Source organism: Anabrus simplex, chromosome 1, assembly GCF_040414725.1.
Source record: "Anabrus simplex isolate iqAnaSimp1 chromosome 1, ASM4041472v1, whole genome shotgun sequence".
NCBI classification, from domain to species: Eukaryota; Metazoa; Arthropoda; class Insecta; order Orthoptera; family Tettigoniidae; genus Anabrus; species Anabrus simplex.
This window is the reverse complement of record NC_090265.1, coordinates 668267897-668286216: the sequence shown is the minus strand read 5'-3', so window position 1 is coordinate 668286216 and position 18320 is coordinate 668267897. Positions and strand designations below refer to the sequence as shown.

Here is an 18320-nt window from a genome sequence, read left to right as displayed (position 1 = left end):
ATATGTTCGGTAAAAAATGCAATCACAATTCAGCCTTCAGAGAAGCATTAATGAATAGCTAAGGACTGCAGCCCATGCTATGAAGCCAGGTCAAAATTCAACAATGTGGAATCAAATATCCAATCAAAAGCAAGATCATGTACAAAAATATACAATCAAATGCAAGATCATGTACAAAATTTCCCAATCAAGATAAGACTAAAAAATTAAATATCATTACCTGTGATATCCATATTGCTGCTTTAAGTCTTCCATCTTTATCCAATTTGATCCCAGTAAATAGGTCTTATAATTAAACATGTTAATTATAATACCAGGAAAATCTTCTTGCTTCCAGAAATTGCAGTCTGGTGGTCTTAACAGCAGAAAAAAATCTTCTTAGAAACGATCAGAAAATTCTGCACGATAGTCTGAACAAACTTATAATTGTTATAAGCTTGAACACCTCCGCATGATCCTCTTCTGGAACCGTTCTTCACACGCAACTTCTTCGCACGAAATTTCACTAAGCAGGATTCTCGAACGTATTTCAACGCATCATGAGCAACGACAATACATCAGAATTAGCCGATTGCCAGATTATAGAAAGAGAAACAAACAAGTCCGCAAGAAAGGAAACTTTGCCACCCACGCAACATTCATCAAGAAAATTACAAATAGAACAAGTTTTTAAAACCAACAAATAAATTCCAAGGATGTAATACTGATACTATTTATACTTACAATTGATAATAGAGAATCCAATAACAGCAATCTTCATGCGATAAGACTTGCAGACATCTCAAAGCAATACTTGAAAGCTGCATCTTCATAAAAAATTCTCTTCACATTCTTCCAAATTGAAGAGTAAAATCCAGTAGACAAAACAGTGCATATGCTAATGCATATGGCTCAAGAATTGTTGCAATACTACAAAATCCAATTTTCATGGAATTTGATCAGGAATATCCTGATATATCTTGTCATTGCCTAATTTTTACTGCCAGATAAAACTGTCCTGTCCTATGTAACCAAAAATTTACAATTTCTAGTCTGCATGCTGAAATGCATATTTTCTAAACCTATGTTAATTTATATACAACTTAAAAGAGTACATAATGCAATACCATATAATATACCCTTGGCACCAATAGCACATTACCTAGTGGTGGTTTAGTAAAAAGGAGGGACCTATGTGTGACAGAAGCAAGTACTGATAATGGCAGTAAAGGCCATCAGATAAATACACAGAAAAATATTTCCTCTGCTATATCTATAAGTCATGAAAGCAGCATGCTTAAAATCAAAGACAGTTCATAGAAGGCCAATACCCAAGAAACATTACTACATTTATAATTACATACTACAGCAGTAGTGGCATTGTTCCTGGGACAAAATTAATTACATCAACTGCTGTCATTTAAAACTAGTCCCACAAAACTAAAGAAAAATGCCACTACTAATCACATGAGAAGTCATTTGGAACCACTGCAGGAGACATGGCATCATAAGCATAGACAGCAGGAAGCATTTACAATTCTCAAAAGTAACCAAGATTGAACCATATGTCTTGTGCTGTAGCACGCATATGTACAATGTTAAATAAGTACTGTGCTAAGTACAAGTAAAATTAAAAACCTCATTCACTGTAGCTCAAATACCCAAGGTGCCCCCCAGCCTCCCATTCTAATTCTAATAAATAAAACTGTCCCCTCTCTCCTCCCTACCTTGTGATGATTCATCCCACGCTGCTGTCTGTAGTTTGGGGACAATGAAGTGCACTGGAATAAAGGTCCTCGAAAACCCAGTAAACTAAACTCGTCTTAATTCTTGTATATTAGAAGTTATAATCCTCCAATGAATAATGAAAATTTTAACATCCATTAAATTCAGTACTTCCTATGTTACTGTAGAATACATTTGTGAACAGGTAATGCTAAACCTACAGGATAACTTAAGTCTGGTGATACAAGAAATTTACGTATGACAATCTCAAAATTTCTTAAATCAGTTTTTAAAATTACATTTGTAGTCATGAATTTAATAAATTTACTATACACAAAGCAGCTAGAAAGACTGCGATGAAGACTCCACACGAATCATTTGTGCTTTAGCCAAATCTACGCATGATAATATAGTCTTATGAGTATTGTACAAATTAGCGTACACTGATGATAGTCTAGCAAGTGATTTCATTACAAAGACGTGGGCATTATTGCAGCAACTGTGAACACGAAGCATGGGTAACCAACATTAACTGCCGAAATATTGTTCACAGCTCTTGAAGGAAGACCTGCACAATTTTCCTGTTATCTGAAATTCTCAGATATACTAATTCAAAGGGTCATCATGGAATGGGTTTTGATGAAAAGGAATTTCCCAGCAAGATCACTTAGGAGGCTAATGTTTCGAGGAAGAACAGCCACTAAGGAAATTTTAATGAAGAGTAATCTTAATAAAAGCTACTAAAAATGGTATGCTTAAATCCACCTTGTCAATACACTTTCTTTTTAATGAAATTATCAAAAATGTTTCCAGATCAATAAACTCATCAGCAATGATCAAAGTAACAATTACAACAGGGTTTACCTTACATGTTAAGACTTCAATGGTTGCTGATGAGTGTATTTTCTCAAAACATGTTTGATGATTTATAAACATGTTTTTAGAACAATAATTGCTTGTCAATAATTATCGAAGTAACTTAATTACAAGTTAAGACTTCAATAATCACTAATGAGGTTCATTGTTCTCAAAACATGTTCAATGAATAGTTTCATAAACAGGAAGTTTACGGACAAGGCGGATTTAACCATAACCATTTTAAATAGCTTTTAATAAGTTTAAACAAGTCTATACAGGAATAATTAGCAGCACCGATAGTCAAGTTTATCAAGTCAGTATGTAGTAGAGGCAATGCTCCAATATTTCGAGGTTTTTTCTGCCCAAGCACCAAGCGACCAACGTTACAGAGCACCACAATGGCTGCCATAAATGCAATGAGCAGAGCAACAAACCTAGTGAAAACTATACATTGTATAGTTGAGATGGTAGGGGAATACTTAAAACACTGCACTTCCTTGATCAGAAAGAAACTCTCAACCTGTAGGGAATGAAACTATCACCAGGCAGGAAAAAAAATCTGTCCTGCTGGGAAATAAAACGCAGGCCCTGTGTCTACTCTCCATATCCAGTTCCAAAACCTAAAAGCATATATTCCTATCTTCATTACTACTTTTTCTTTGATCTAAATTCTAGTTAACTAAAACAGGGACACGGAGGGCATGAAGTACGGACATGTCAATGTCTACTCGCCACGACGACGTCCAGTCTGAGAGAGGGGTTAGCTGGATAAAAAAGAACTGAGCAAATAAGACTTACAAGTGTCCCTTTTGAACAAGAGACTGAGGCACTACCCTTGGCTAAGTCATGATCCATGTCCCTCACAACAATGGCACAGTAGAGGAACATACCACTCTGAAGGAAAACTAGGACCAAAGAAATTTAAAAATTAAAAGAAAAACTTAATTCAACAATAAACCAAATTAAAATTCTCAAAAAAAAAAAAAAAATGCAAGTCTCGACAATTTGAAAGCGTCCAACTAAATCCCTCTTAAAAAATAATTTGCCTCCAAAAGGAGGGCTAATCCAAAATAAACCAGAGTGGTATGTACCTCCAAAGATAAGCAAGTCTTATGCGATCCTTACCTTGGGAGTCTCGATGTGCACCAACCGCCTCTTGAGCCGCCATAAAAACTTCGTCCGTTGACCGATCTGCAGCAACATGCCATGGTGCGAATCCTACAAGAGAGACGCACAACTATCCACAAAAGAATACGGCTATTGCACTGCCTGAGCATACTATAATTCCAGATTTAACTGAATTAGTCGCGGACTTCATTCAAGTGCAAAATATGAAAGAATCTCCAAACAAGAACCCTAAGAAAATTCATCTTGACTTGGTAATGTCTTTCCTTCACCTGTGCAAATCTTAAGGACAATGACCAGAGGGAAAAGGAGTAGCCCTTACTAAACTGAGGTACAAATCAATAAAGATTTATCAAGTACAGGCACTCCAACTTATAATCAATAGATATTACACTTCACAAGCAAGCGAAGGAAACTGGTGCAAACATTAAACACTTTGTTAGACAGATTTACGCATTACGATATTTAGTTTTTTCAGATAGAATTGAAGGGTAGAACGTTTAATGCCAAATCTGATTGAAGCCTGACTAACAGTTGAACCCTTTTTCAGTACAGCTTCCAATGCTTGGGTCACATTGTGGACCGAGTATTTACGGAACATGACGTCTCCCGCTAGCGAACGCAGCAGACAATCGACAGTGTCACCAGTAAGGTCTGCTGCCTCACGCTTGGGAGACACCGGCAACCACTGGGGAGCCTCTAACAGGTGGGGAGCATCCAAGGAGAGAGGGGGAGGCACATGGCGCTGGATCAGCGAATACAGCTGACCCAGATAGCCTGGAAAGAACCAAGAACCTACTTTCAGAAAGGGCCCTTAGGGCAAGCTAAGTGAAAGGGGGAAGAGAGGAAATACTCGGCACAATGCACAATAAATCATTACATGTCCAAAGGGAACAACCTACAGGCAGACTTAAGGTTCTCCACAAATGCAACTGGCATCAGAATGCTAACTACTCTTGTTTGCACTCTTAAAATGGTGAACCATAGAAGAGACTGCAAAACAGAAAATTTGAGAGACCAATACTGTTGAAAATTGGAAATTAAAATAGAGAAGACTGGAGCATCAAAGCCAACAAGAAAATTTAAAAGGTAGACATCAGTTTGAAGCCACAGCGTATCTCCAAAATACAATCGCTAAAACTATGTATCAACAAAGAGAATGATTATGAAGGACACATTAAAATCTGAAGAGAATGTCGTCGTCTAGGTGTGAATACCTAAGCAGCCTAGATCACAACTTTTAGAAATTACCCAAGAAGAAAAATGACCATGTCCACAACATGTAAATAATCAAACCCTCCCACTCCATCAGAGTCTGATTAGCCAAACCAATTTACCATCAGATCATGATTTAAATTTGGACTTTCTAAATGCAACATAGAAGTTTAATAAAAGTATTACTCACCTCCTCCTTGACTGCTGGATCCTTCGCCCCCATGAGATGGCCCTGGTTGCGCTTTGTCCATCTCGTCCATATCGTCATCTAATGTTAAATCCTCTACACTATCTTCGTTATTAGCATCATCCAGGTACTCTGCCTTTGGTTCTAACAGTTCAGAAGGTGGTTCCACTTTTGGAGCTGGAGCTGGTTCTGGTTCGTGAGGCATAGTTTGCGGAGACGAGACGTTCGGTTGCGAAGGAGGTAAAGGCCTATTCAATATTTCCGATTCAGTCTGTTCCTCTTGACCAAGGGCTACTTGCTGCTCTGCAGCAGGTTTTAGGCTAGGGACGGGCACTACTGGCAAAATAGCTGCAGGGTTACTAGGTGCTGTCGTCTGACTACTTTGAGGGGGGAGTTCGCACGAGCTGCTTGTCTCGCGACTTTCAGTCATGGAGAGGATTGGAGCAGAATCGTCGCCTCCACTTGAACGACGACGATGCCTCTTCCGTTTTCGAGGCACAGGAGACACACTACCCTCTCGAGAACCTGAGACTCGTGGAGGTGGAGGACTATCTTCAGGAAGATCTACTACTGGAGGTGGGGCAGACTGCTGCACAGGCCGACGATGTTCAATAGTTAAACCAGAGGAATGTGGAAGGATAGGTGGTGTCCGAGGTGGTGGAGGCGGCGGTGCTTCTTTCCGCCTATCATGTCTTTTTTCACTAGTTTCTCTCTCTGTACCCCCTCCCCCACTATCAGATAGGCCTTTAATTTGCAGGGATTCAGCTGCCTTCAAGAGAGCTCCTAATTGGTCCTGAGATATATTCACCTCCCCACGATACATATAGTCCATCATCGCCTTAAGTTCTTGAAACTTCACATCTTTCAATATGACTATAGGATGTTTTTCATAATGCTGACTCAACAACAACTGAAAAGGGAAGAAAAACATTGTATGTAATCCAAAGACAATTCACAAACATTTCTTGTAGATAGACTAGCATCAGAAGGGTACAGGAATCATTCCTAACATTTAAAAAATTTCAATATATATCAGTATAGTACACTCTTTTGCTACAATTTATTTTACGGAAATGAAAATCTGCTTTCATAAAAGCACGAAGTATATTGCAACATACTGGGCTACATGACTAAAGAATACTACTTAGTATCCTGATCAATAATGAAGAATTAATTCAGTCATTTACATTAAACCCCAATCTGGACAAAGCGGAGAACACCATACCAAGCATGCCAGTAATGGATTAAAAATGTAGCCGACAGATCTAGGACAAATGCCGACAGATCTAGGACAAATGCCAACTCTGTACATCAAGGTCCATAGAAACATAACTTTTGTGCATAAGTGCCTTTCACTGTCAGCAGCTCTGAAGATGGTTTTCCATTTTCACGGTAGAAAAAGTGCTGGGGTTGTACCTTAAGCACTGAACTGGACGTTTGCCCTCTCCCTGTGCATGAAGGAGCACTACTATTCGCGCACCTTTTAGTGATACATTTTTGTCGGGGGGGAGCGCTCTGTTCCCGTAATACTGCCAACTGAATGGAAATTAAATCTGAATTGAATCGATATGATCGATGTGAATTTCCTAAACGTTTCATCTTAAGCCCAACAACTGTCACACAAACATAGCATTTATACATTTCTCAAAGCGAATAGAGTTCCGAGCATGAATTCTATAGCTTGGGTTTGCTGTGTAAACAGTACTAGTACAAGTGTACGCCAGATGTCGCACAGCAATGCATAGCTCGTTTCAAAGGCTGCCAATATGAATCTCTTAAGATTGCCGAGGTCTATCGATTCAGCACTAGGGCGTCCATCGATCACTAAAAGGTGATCGAATAATATCACACCACACCTTTGAATATAAAATATTTCAATCAACACTTATAAAGGATAAATTCTCCAGGCCGTTAAGTGAACTGCAGTACTCAGAAGGCTGAAACATCCACTCCAGACAACATCTAGAAAAATTCCAAATGTGGCTAGACTGAAAAGCATTTAACGATCAAGTATCCCCTCCCAATACAGGCATTAACATACTTCTCTTCAGCAGAGGCAAGCATTTCTGCACATTGAAAGGACAAGCACAACAAATCATACCGGCTTAATAGTTTACTCCGCACCAGCCAACACTACCTCCGTAACATGGTGGCAAAAGGGGGGGTCTGGTTAAGACGCAGCAGGTCGTTATGCTACTTAGGTTCCAAAATGGGTTTTAAAAAATAGTAAATATATGCAATGTAAACTTTAATCTTATACCAGTTGTATAGTATTATTCGAAGTAATTCCATATACTGTGACTTGACTATTGGAAAAAATTGTTAGCTTAAATTGTATAATATTGTATTCTAGGAAAATTTTCTTTTGTTAATTTGAAATCGAGTGCTTGGCAATGTATTTTAGTGTAGCATTTGCCACCGTGGTAGACACCTCACTTGCAAATAAAGATTTTGATTTGAACAATGAAAGTAGCCCCCTTCCCCGTCCAAAAATAAAGACTCAACACTACAGGGAGATCAAACCGGCTCATGTCTCATTCCGCACCAGCAACAAGATGAATGAAAACAAACATTACCATTGTAACATCGAAAGTAAACTGCCCCCCCCCCCCAACTTTCAAAAAATTATCGCTAAGTGCCACCAAGAAATCTGTACACTACCTCCCAAAAACAAGTAAAGATAGACATACACATTAAACAAAAAAACAAAAAAGTTACTTACCTCAAAATAAGGACTACAAGCTGACAAAACAACTTTGTGAGCTTTCAGGTACTGGCCTTCAGCGGCTAACGTACAATCGACCAAGGTTCCACTCTCTAGTAATGTGTCAAACACAGCCACTAATGTGCTTTGATGGTTATTCCACCGTAGGCAAAATTGTTGCTCGGTTCCCATTTTGAATAACTTTCTGAAACAATAGCAAACATACACATAAGAAGTCGCCCAACGAGGTAACGCCTGAACCCAAGCCGTCAACGGTTTCGCATAGGAGGGTGGGGATGACGCTAACGCATAATGGCGGCCACTTCGTAAAATATTAAGAGGGGAAAAAACCACAACGAAAAAAATCGATCTCTAATGGGAAACAAAGAAATACACACAGAAAAAAAAACACATTTTAATACTTAATTTTGTAACTTTGGAATTCCTACCACCTTACTTCCTTCAACCGGCTCAGCAGGCAGCAAACAACTTTCAAATTGACAGAAACCACCAATACTACACTTTCTACGGGAAATGCATACAGAAACACAAAGATGAAGAAATACAGAACAATATTTACCTCTTTTGGCACTAATTTCAACAGTATTTATGGTCGAAAACTTCACCGAGCATCAAACTCTAATACTTCACTTCTCGGGATCTTATCACACAATGGCGTACCCGGACGAATTGCGCGGATTGTTGGCATTGGAAAAGACGAAATCTTACGGAACGGAACAGAGTGGGGAGAACACAATAATCCCTGCGCAACATGCCGCAGAATGTATAGCGCATCGTGTATGTGCGCGGGAACCTGCGCATACCGTACCAGCATCGAATAGCTCCACCCTTTTCCGTTCAGCGCTCACACGCCTTTTCCCGGTTGGAAGGAGAAAAGGGAGCAAGGAGAACGGTGAAAAGTCAAAAGAGAGAGCTGAGAGGAAGAACTAGGTTCACAACAAAATAGCTTAAAAATCGTCGACTCTGTTTTCTGCTGTGCCGTTGGTAGCCGAAACTTATCTGTTCCTTCATTTACGCATATTTCGCAGGTAAGGAAACTTTCAGTACCGAAGTTGAAACTGTAAATATTAATTTTGTTTGTCAGTTACTGATGAATATGCTATCAGAGAAGGAAAAGAGAACCTCTCAAGAGTACTTTCATGCGGATTAAACTGTTATCTGGTTGTCAGGAGAAACTTTAAATGAATTTTGATGGCATTCTAAAGCACTTCGTCAGTAACCAGCTTTAAAGGGATTGTCATGTGTTCAGTGCCAAGAGGTTCGCTGTCAGAATTATATTCTCGTTGAAAAATTTCAAGATTTGAAATAAATAAAAAACATACATCCTTTCCTACCTTCATGATAGTTTCCTTTTATCGTACACTTTCTAGTACGTTGTACGTTTATTGTTTCGTTTGCGAAAGCACGTTTCGAATGTCTCTAAAATCATCGTAGGGATGACCTGATGAGATCACAAAATTCTTGCTTTGACATAATGCCTATAAACCCGGCGAGCGCTGCATTTGTTATCCCTAAAAGTTATTATAAATGAGATTAAAATGAATATGCCGTTAGTTTGAGATATATACTAAACTATCCTCATTTGTATACTTGCAGAGTAGAGATACAAAACAGTCTGGAAGCTGGGAAAGAAAATCTTCCTCAGAGTAGAACCCCATCATAATACCTTCATTTTAAACGCATTTTTAAATGTTATTCAGTTTCCTTCATTCTTTCGATGCTTGTTTGAACGACCACTAACTTTCTATTTGAGAATGTAGGGATTGATAGGGGGTTCATTGTGTAGTGTTTTTGTTGGTTTATCGAGAAATTCCATTTTAACAGTTAAATTTGCTCCATTCGTAGTTTGATCTGGGTGTTCGTTTATCGGGGAAAATGCACAGCAAGCAAGCTTCCGAACCACAGGGACATGACTTCATTTCAAAAATCCTACATTGGCTGCGATTAGAACCACTGCTACCTTCGTGAGAAGCCAGTGACAATACCACTCTATCACGCCCTCAAAACATAGAATTCGTGTCTCGAGCCCAGATGGCATGTGAAAACTACTGGTGCCCTTGTGTAAGCAACGATCCTCGTTTATTTTACCACCTACTGACTGTACTTTCACCATGTATATTTCTCCTTCCCGTTGCTGGCTAGGGTGCATCTTGAATCAACCGTCTTCTGAGTGCGCGCGCTCTCTCATACCTGTTATTAATATATTAGAACCGGCATTTGCAAGTTTTAGTTCTTTTTACCTTAGCTTATGTTGACATCAGCAACATGGAGTTTTAATTATGTAATACTGTATTTTTTTTTCTGTGTTTCTTTCTCTCTTTCTTTCGTAGTGAATATGGGATCACTGTTGGTGCTCCTGTCAAGTCCACCGGTATAATTTACATTACGCAGGTCGTGAGTCGTGACCGACAAGATGGACAACCACACATAGGGTTGTCAGGTGTCGCGTATTTGAGCACCGAACCTGCATTTCAGATCATTTCTTCATCTAGCTATTCTACACTAGGGGTGTTTTTTTCTTCTTTTTCCTGAAGTTAATTTGGATGCTGTTCCAGGTATACAGTACTTATGTTCTAAGTATATACACCTGGTTCGAATACATATGTTGAGTTTCTTGAATTATTAAAAACAAATGGAATGATGAAAGGAATAGATGTTTAGCACCTGTGGTAGTCGGAAATTCCAAGTCTCACTCAATTTGGATCATTGCTGTCAGAAATTTCATGACTTAAGAGATTCAGCGTTATTGAAAAAGAACAAAAGTGAAGAAAAATATGGGTTTTGAACTTTTTTACGTAGAACATGAAACAACAAAATACTGTTATTAAAGTTTGTGCCTTCAATCTAATTATAGTACAGTAGATTATATCTCAAGTCATATCTTGAGCAAATGTAGTTATGTCGTGTCGACATGACCTAACCTTTATTGGCATTTCAAAAATCAGGCAACTCTAGTCACAAATCACCTTTAGGACCAAATCTGACTCATAATTTATTGGTATGTTAATCCCAGCTAGTGCATGCTACCTGTTTTCAATCCTCCGCCAACTTAGTTGTTATTCTTGTAAACAAATATGTTATACTTTATCGTAACATTTGCCCACGATTACCTATTTATTTTCATATTTACATTTTTTAAATTCAGTCATGGGTACATTCATTGTGCCTAACAATGAGTTCAAGGCGAACTTCATGTGTCGGGCCGGCCTTTTGTCCAAGGGATCCTGCGTTATTCCCGGCGGAGTCGGGGATTTTAATTTAATCTCAATAGTAGGTAATTCTAATGGCTCAGGAGCTGTGTGTGTGTGTGTTTGTGTGTCGTCTTAAGTCCACTACTAGGGGCTTCATTCTCACAGACGCGCAAGTCGTCGATGGGTGTCAACTCGTAAAACTTCCAATAGGCCGCTCCGGAGGCCACAAGCCTTATTTTTTATTTTTATTTTTTTTAATTCGTTTACCCTCCAGTGTTGGTTTGGCGAGGGATCCCACCTCTACCGCCTGAAGGGCAGTGTCCTGGAGCGCGAGACTTTTGGGCGTAAGGGGGAGGGGTACAAGGGGGCACCTAGCCCAGACGGCATCGCCTGCTATGCTTAAAGGAGCCTTATGGTGGGCTGGGAAGATAGGAAGGGATAGACAAGAATGAGGGAAGGCAGCGGCCGTGTCCTTGAAGTTAGGTACCATCGCGGCATTTGCCTGGAGAAGTGGAAAACCACTTTGAGGAAGGCTGAGGTGTGAATTGAAACCGCCGCCCCCCCCCCCGTTCATAGTTGACCTCCCGAGGCTGAGTGAACCCCGTTCCAGCCTTCGTACCACTTTTCACATTTCGTGGCAGAGCCGGGAATCGAACCCAGGCCTCCGGGTGTGGCGGCTAATCACCACTACACCAGAGGTGGACAATTATTATTAATTGGGTTGCCTTCACCTGTCGGCTTCTCTGGTCCACACGGAAACTAACAAGAATATCCTTATTTTTCCTATAATGTTCTTCCAAGTGTAAAATACTCGCTCCTTTCAGTAATGGGATCGATAACCCAGAAGTAAATTCTACGAAAAATCGGGCAACATACTAATTTATATTCAGTAGTCCATTCATATTTTGGTAGCTGTTCTTATATGAAGATCGTGATAACAAAATGGCATTGTTTCTGGCTTCTCACCAAGGCGGCCGCTGTTCGAATTCCGGTCAATGCGCGTAAGTTTTTTCAGTGAAATATGGTTTGGATTCCACGTAGAACTGTCTTGTGATTGTGGTAACTAAAGTCACGTAAACTACAATGTTGCTTTCCTATTCCTATCCTGATGTCAGTAGTGAAACAAACTAAAGAATTGCTGACATACAGTATGTGAAGTAAAAATTATATACTTCGTTACAAATTTTACTGCATTTTGTGATTTAGCTGTCGCCTCGAATCAGAACATTGTATTTTATTAAATTTCGACTGAGCAGTGTTTCCGGGTAATAACTTTTTTTAGCCTAGTATTTTCCCGCTGGCTCCGCCCGCAATGTACAAAGTATGGCGTAGTTCGTTACTATCCTCACGGATGTATTTGCAAAGTTTCGAGTTGATGAAATAAAGCACATGATCAGCTGTGGTAATAGAATGTATTATGTCAACAAAACACTTGAAAATACATCACACAAAGAAATTGAATTAAACGTTCCTTGGAACAACACTACGCGCCGACCTGTTGAAAAGTCCTTCAAAGATCTTCGTCATGGAGACAAATGTACTCATAACTTTTCTCAGAATGTACCAATTTAAGTAGTTATTGCCTCAAAAGAAAGCGCTTGATCCATTGAGTGTTTATAGACCCAAACGAACTGCGTACCTCAATTAGAACGAAAGATATGATTGCTTCGATGAGAAAAATGTTGAAGAAATAAGACTTCAAATTGAATGTGCACTCATAACTTTCCTCAGAATCAACCAATTTGAATAATTAAGAGCTGAAATGAAAGAGCTTGATCCACTGAGTATTCTTATGCCAAAACGAACTCTTTACCTCAATTAGGACCGAAGATATGATTGCTTCAAAGAGACAAAAAATTGAAAAAAACAAATAATTTGAGGAAGGCGGAAGTTAAGTGATTTATAGTACCTGATGACTAGCCTGTGCATAAATACCTTTCAATTTAAAAAAATGATGTAAATCGGCCGGATTTAGTTTTTATAAAAATCTTAATATATAGATTTCCCATTCATTGCCAATCGTAAAATAATGAGCCCGCTGAATATAACAAGTTCGCCATTTGGTTGCTGCGGTTTGTATGAGAGTTTGATCGTGTTCTTGAATACATACCGGTAGTTGAAACAAAACTTGACACATTTTGTTGATATTATTCATGCTTTGTGTAATTTAGGGTATCTAGAATTCACTAAATATATGTATAATTTATCTAATGACCAATCTTGTTTTATGGACTTCAGGATTGCCAATATTTAGTTGCTGAGGTGCAGATCTGTTGTAGGCATAGGCGTAATTATAAATTAAAATGCCGTGAACCATAAAATATGTTACATTGGATAGCAAATATATATTAGAGATCATTTGTGTGACCTAAAAGATCTGAAATGTCCATGCATTTGTGCCATAAAAATACTGAAATATGACGTGAAATTTAGTAAATAGGACACAAAAGATATTAAAAATTGACCAAACATTTATTTTAAGAGACTTTTTGTCAGTATTAACTCCTTGTTAGTGGCCACAATAGACTTCTTATCCCATTAAAATAAAAAAAAATTTGAGCATATTAAATACAAAATTCCTCGGGTAGTGTCAGAGCAAAAGCCCGGAAAGGTCTGATACAAAAGGTACTAGAAAAGAAAATACAAAATAAAGTAGGGACAATATAGTTTAGATACTGCAGTTGTGTATTGTAAGTGGGCAAAACAAAATGATGTGATACTGAAACCAAGTGATACACAGAAAAGTGTACCATCACCGTTACTCTTTTTAGTAAATAGGATATTCCCCATCACCTAGTTTCAGATCACCTGAAACAGAGGAGAGGGTATTCTTTTATTGAAATCCATTATTTATTATACATGCATTTGAATTTTTCTCATTTATAATTAAACCTTAATAAGCGTTTATACCTAGTTTTAAAATTCCATTTTTTTCTGTCCTTGATGTTACATATACTAGAAGAAACATATATCCTATGCTTCATTGGTTAAGTTAGTGCTTATTTAATTTTCTCGTATGGTATTTTTCCACATTTTTAAATTATTACGAGGGAAAAGATGTTCGCCATACTGGGGGACTATGGAATTAAAGGTAGATTGTTAAAATCAATCAAAGGTATTTATGTTGACAATTGGGCTTCAGTGAGAATCGATGGTAGAATGAGTTCTTGGTTCAGGGTACTTACATGGGTTAGACAAGGCTGTAATCTTTCACCTTTGCTGTTCGTAGCTTACATGGATCGTTTGCTGAAAGGTATAAAATGGCAGGGAGGGATTCATTTAGGTGGAAATGTAGTAAGCAGTCTGGCCTATGCTGATGACTTGGTCTTAATGGCAGATTGTGCCGAAAGCCTACAGTCTAATATCTTGGAACTTGAAAATAGGTGCAATAAGTATGGTATGAAAATTAGCATCTCAAAGACTAAATTGATGTCAGTAGGTAAGAAATTCAACAGAATTGAATGTCACATTGGTGATAGAAAGCTAGAACAGGTAGATAATTTCAAGTATTTAGGTTGTGTGTTCTCCCAAGATGGTAATATGGTAAGTGAGATTGAATCAAGGTGTCATAAAGCTAATGCAGTGAGCTCGCAGTTGCGATCAACAGTATTTTGTAAGAAGGAAGTGAGCTCCCAGGCGAAACTACAGTAACTTTACGTCGGTCTGTTTTCAGACCAACTTTGCTTTACGGGAGTGAAAGCTGGGTGGACTCGGGATATCTTATTCATAAATTAGAAGTAAGACATGAAAGTAGCAAGAATGATTGCTGGTACAAACAGGTGGGAACAACGGCAGGAGGGTGCTCAGAATGATGAGATAAAGGCTAATTTAGGAATTAACTCAATGGATGAAGCTGTACACATAAACCGGCTTCGGTGGTGGGGTCATGTGAGGCGAATGGAGGAGGATAGGTTACCTAGGAGAATAATGGACTCTGCTATGGAGGGTAAGAGAAGTAGAGGTAGACCAAGACGACGATGGTTAGACTCTGTTTCTAACGATTTAAAGATATGAAGTATAGAACTAAATGAGGCCACAGCACTAGTTGCAAATCGAGGATTGTGGCGATGTTTAGTAAATTCAGAGGCTTGCAGACTGAACGCTGAAAGGCATAACCGTCTATAATGATTATGTATGTATGTATGTATTTAATTATTTTACAAATGAATGGAATTGTTTCTCTTTTTAATTTTGCTTTTATATTCACTACCCAGTTATTTGACCCTAAGTGGGTCTTGTCTCCCTGTATACTTTCAATACTCTTTGTAATAATTATGTTTTGTAATATGAATACATCTAATTATTTGCTGATGATATTGTAATGAGGGGAATTTAGCAGTTTGATGCAGTAAATTAGACTTCAGGAAATCAGAATAGTTATGCTCAAAAATAAACTGTAGTGACAGGGCAGGGGAAGTAAACACTTAAAATATTGGACAAGTAATTTCAGGTGAACTGAAGACTGGATGTGAAAATCTGCAAGATCAGGAAATATTACAGTACTTACCTATTATAACTCATGCAGGTCAGGCCTGGCCATTTGTAAAGAAAGATAAAACAATGACTTTGTTGCACAGTTTGGATCTTGTAGCTGTTAGTTTGCATTCAGGAGATGGTGAGTTCCATCGGTAACCCTGGAGATGGTTTCCCATTGTCACACAAGGCAAATACTAGGACTGTACTTTAAGGAAGACCTCAGCCACTTCCTTCCCAGCCTTAGCCCTTACTTACCCATTGCCGCCGAAAAGAAATTGAGTTAGAGCGACGTTAGGCCTAAACCTCTAGCAGAAACAGTGATAAAAATCAAATAGTGACGACAGTTAAGTCCTTAGAAATATCAAGTGAGAAATGGATATGAAAAACTAAACCCAAACACCGACAAAACGCAACAGCCCCGAAGGGCCATGGCCTAGCAAGTGACCGCTGTTCAGCCCGAAGGCCTACAGATCACGAGATGGCATGTGGTCAGCACGACGAATCCTGTCGCCGTTACACTAGGTTTTCTATCTCACCGTCATATACCTCTTTAATTCTAATCACGTATGCTGAGAGGACCTCGAACCAGTGCTCAGATCCCGGTAGAAATCCCTGGCCTGACCGGGAATCGAACCCGGCATGCTACCCCTACACCGTGGGACTGCACATGGAAAGAAATAATGGTAGAAAATGTTAAATGATGATTTGGAGAAAACTGATATTATCTAGGCCTAATAAATGAAACGCATGAGTACCAGAACAAGTTATTTGGTAAAGAAAATGTAAATGAAAGGAGACTGAGGAAGATCGGTAAACGATGAATGGAATTGAGTTGTTCCGAACTAGAGTTATGGTAATGGATGAGTAGTTGAGAGAATAAGGAATGATAGTATAAAATACCTTAACTGACGTTTTATTATGAATCTAGTATCTTGCATGGTTATGTGGGAATGTGATAGAATACGCGGTTACATTACAATAACTGTACACTGTATACAGGCTCACTATTTGTCTTCTTGTTTTACTGTGCATAGATACGGTGCAGCTCAAGGCTATTCCAGAGTCTTCTAAACCAGCTGGTGTTCTGAAGTTTTAAATATTAAGTGTTATCAGATATCAGAGACACGTCACAGCCAAGGGAATGCCATCGGACCTCAAGGGAAGTGTCTATATCACCGCTCAGCATTACTGTATTGTTAAGAAATAGTTCCTATGACCAAAGCCATCGAAAGAAAAAAGGAGTCGGAGAAATAAAAATGCTCCATTGGGAGCATTAACTGACAAGACTAGACAAAGACGATAAGGAATGAATTGAACGTAATTCCTGTAAGTGAAAGTCCTCGAGTCGTGATTGCTCTGGTATGGCCATGAGCCGAGAATGGTTATTTGGGGAAGAAATTGCTACAAATGTCTCCATCAAGATAGGAAAGAGGTAGACCACGAACACGATGGAGGGATAATACAATGCTCAAAAACACATTCAGAAGGGTGTATAGCTGTATACAAAAGGAAACGTGCAGTCAGCTGTGCAAAAGTAACGGTAACGCAACCAAAGAACAAAGTTGGCAAGTATTGTGGGATTTTTAACACAAAATTATCCTTTATTGTGTGATAGATTAGTACCGTGTATAGCAACTAGGCATGGTTGAACATGACGTGGCATATTCAGCACTAGAAAACCCAGATTGTTTTTTGGTCGAGTATCTCCCCCTTCGGTAGCACTTTCAGTCTTGATTGCTAGCGGGAGGTTTAGGACGGTGGGCAGTTGCTGTCTTGCGTTCACGGCATATGTTCACAGTTAATGTCCGCAGAATATGCCTGCCACACTATTCTGGCGTCTCAAGGAACTGATTGACTACTCTGGCTCGATGGGCTCGATTATTTTCTCATGCGCTAGTACAAACCTCGCGCCCACAGTGGTAGCAAATTCTTTAACTACCGGTTGGAGGTTGTCGCTGTTTACCAGACCAGTCACGTTACTCTGGATAGGAAGTAGAGGCGTAAGTTGAACATACATGATCCCACTCCTAAACATGGCGAAAACTATAGCTCATTCCATATTAAGAGTATAATAATAATAATGTTATTTGCTTTACGTCCCACTAACTACTTTTACGGTCTTCGGAGACGCCGAGGTGCCGGAGTTTAGTCCCGCAGGAGTTCTTTTACGTGCCAGTAAATCTACCGACACGATGTTAAGAGTATAGACTTACAATAGGCCTTTGCTGGCAAGATGTAGTGTTTACAGTGCACTATGTCTTCTGGTATGGGCTAGAATAAAAATGTTACTTTCATTGACCTGTCTGTCTTATACTTGGCTTTGACAATATAAAAGTGGCTGAGGTAGTAGTGGCACTAGTAATGCCATTCCTTATGCAGCCAGTCCCTGCTATGAATGGTGTGAAAACGTCGCTCATAGGGTCGGTTGGTGCACGCATTTCGGTGGGCTTGGCAGACGGATGTGCAATAGCAACTTCTGGTTCAGTGAGGAAAGCAACGGGAAACTACCTCACTCCTTACTTCCCTAGTACGCCTCTTCAGTGACACTTCGGCCATCTATGACAGCTAATGGTGAACCTGTTGAGGATCCAACCAGCCTTCGGGCTGAATACACAACATACATACAGACAGACAGACTTACAATGAGTGAACACACCCCATCTTACACTAACATTCCTCGCGATTAAGGAATATTATAATGTACTTTATAATGTATTATGAAAGAAAATGGATGAGGCGTGCTTTTGCCCGTGAGTTATTAAAATAATTACTTGACATTCTCTGTTTAATAAATACATTCGCAAGAAAGAAGCACAGTGCCGGGAACAGTCATCGCTTT

The 18320-nt window shown here is 39.1% G+C and overlaps 2 protein-coding genes across 32 annotated transcripts in view; one reads left to right on the top strand and one right to left on the bottom strand.

Moving 5' to 3' along the window:
* lola (longitudinals lacking) overlaps positions 1–8493 on the bottom strand; it is a 581907-nt gene extending 573414 nt beyond the window's left edge. For 23 of the 24 annotated variants that reach the window (XM_067135857.2, XM_067135845.2, XM_067135848.2 and 20 more), the window contains exons 1-4: positions 8374–8493; positions 7812–7998; positions 5093–5999; positions 3688–3780 (exon numbers count right to left, since the gene is read on the bottom strand). In XM_067135857.2, the coding sequence (XP_066991958.1) occupies positions 3688–3780; positions 5093–5999; positions 7812–7985 (1174 nt within the window). In that variant the 5' untranslated portion in view covers positions 7986–7998; positions 8374–8493. Of the gene's footprint in view, positions 1–3687; positions 3781–4101; positions 4465–5092; positions 6000–7811; positions 7999–8373 lie in introns of those variants that run through there. The other variant, XM_067135864.2, reaches the window with a different exon arrangement.
* Positions 8494–8725: 232 nt separating this feature from the next.
* The window catches only part of LOC136857296 (protein bric-a-brac 2), a 142327-nt gene continuing 132732 nt past the window's right edge, over positions 8726–18320 (top strand). For 7 of the 8 annotated variants that reach the window (XM_067135844.2, XM_067135843.2, XM_067135841.2 and 4 more), the window contains exon 1: positions 8726–8842. The gene's annotated coding sequence lies outside the window, so the exon portion shown is untranslated. The remainder of the gene's footprint in view (positions 8843–18320) is intronic. The other variant, XM_067135838.2, reaches the window with a different exon arrangement.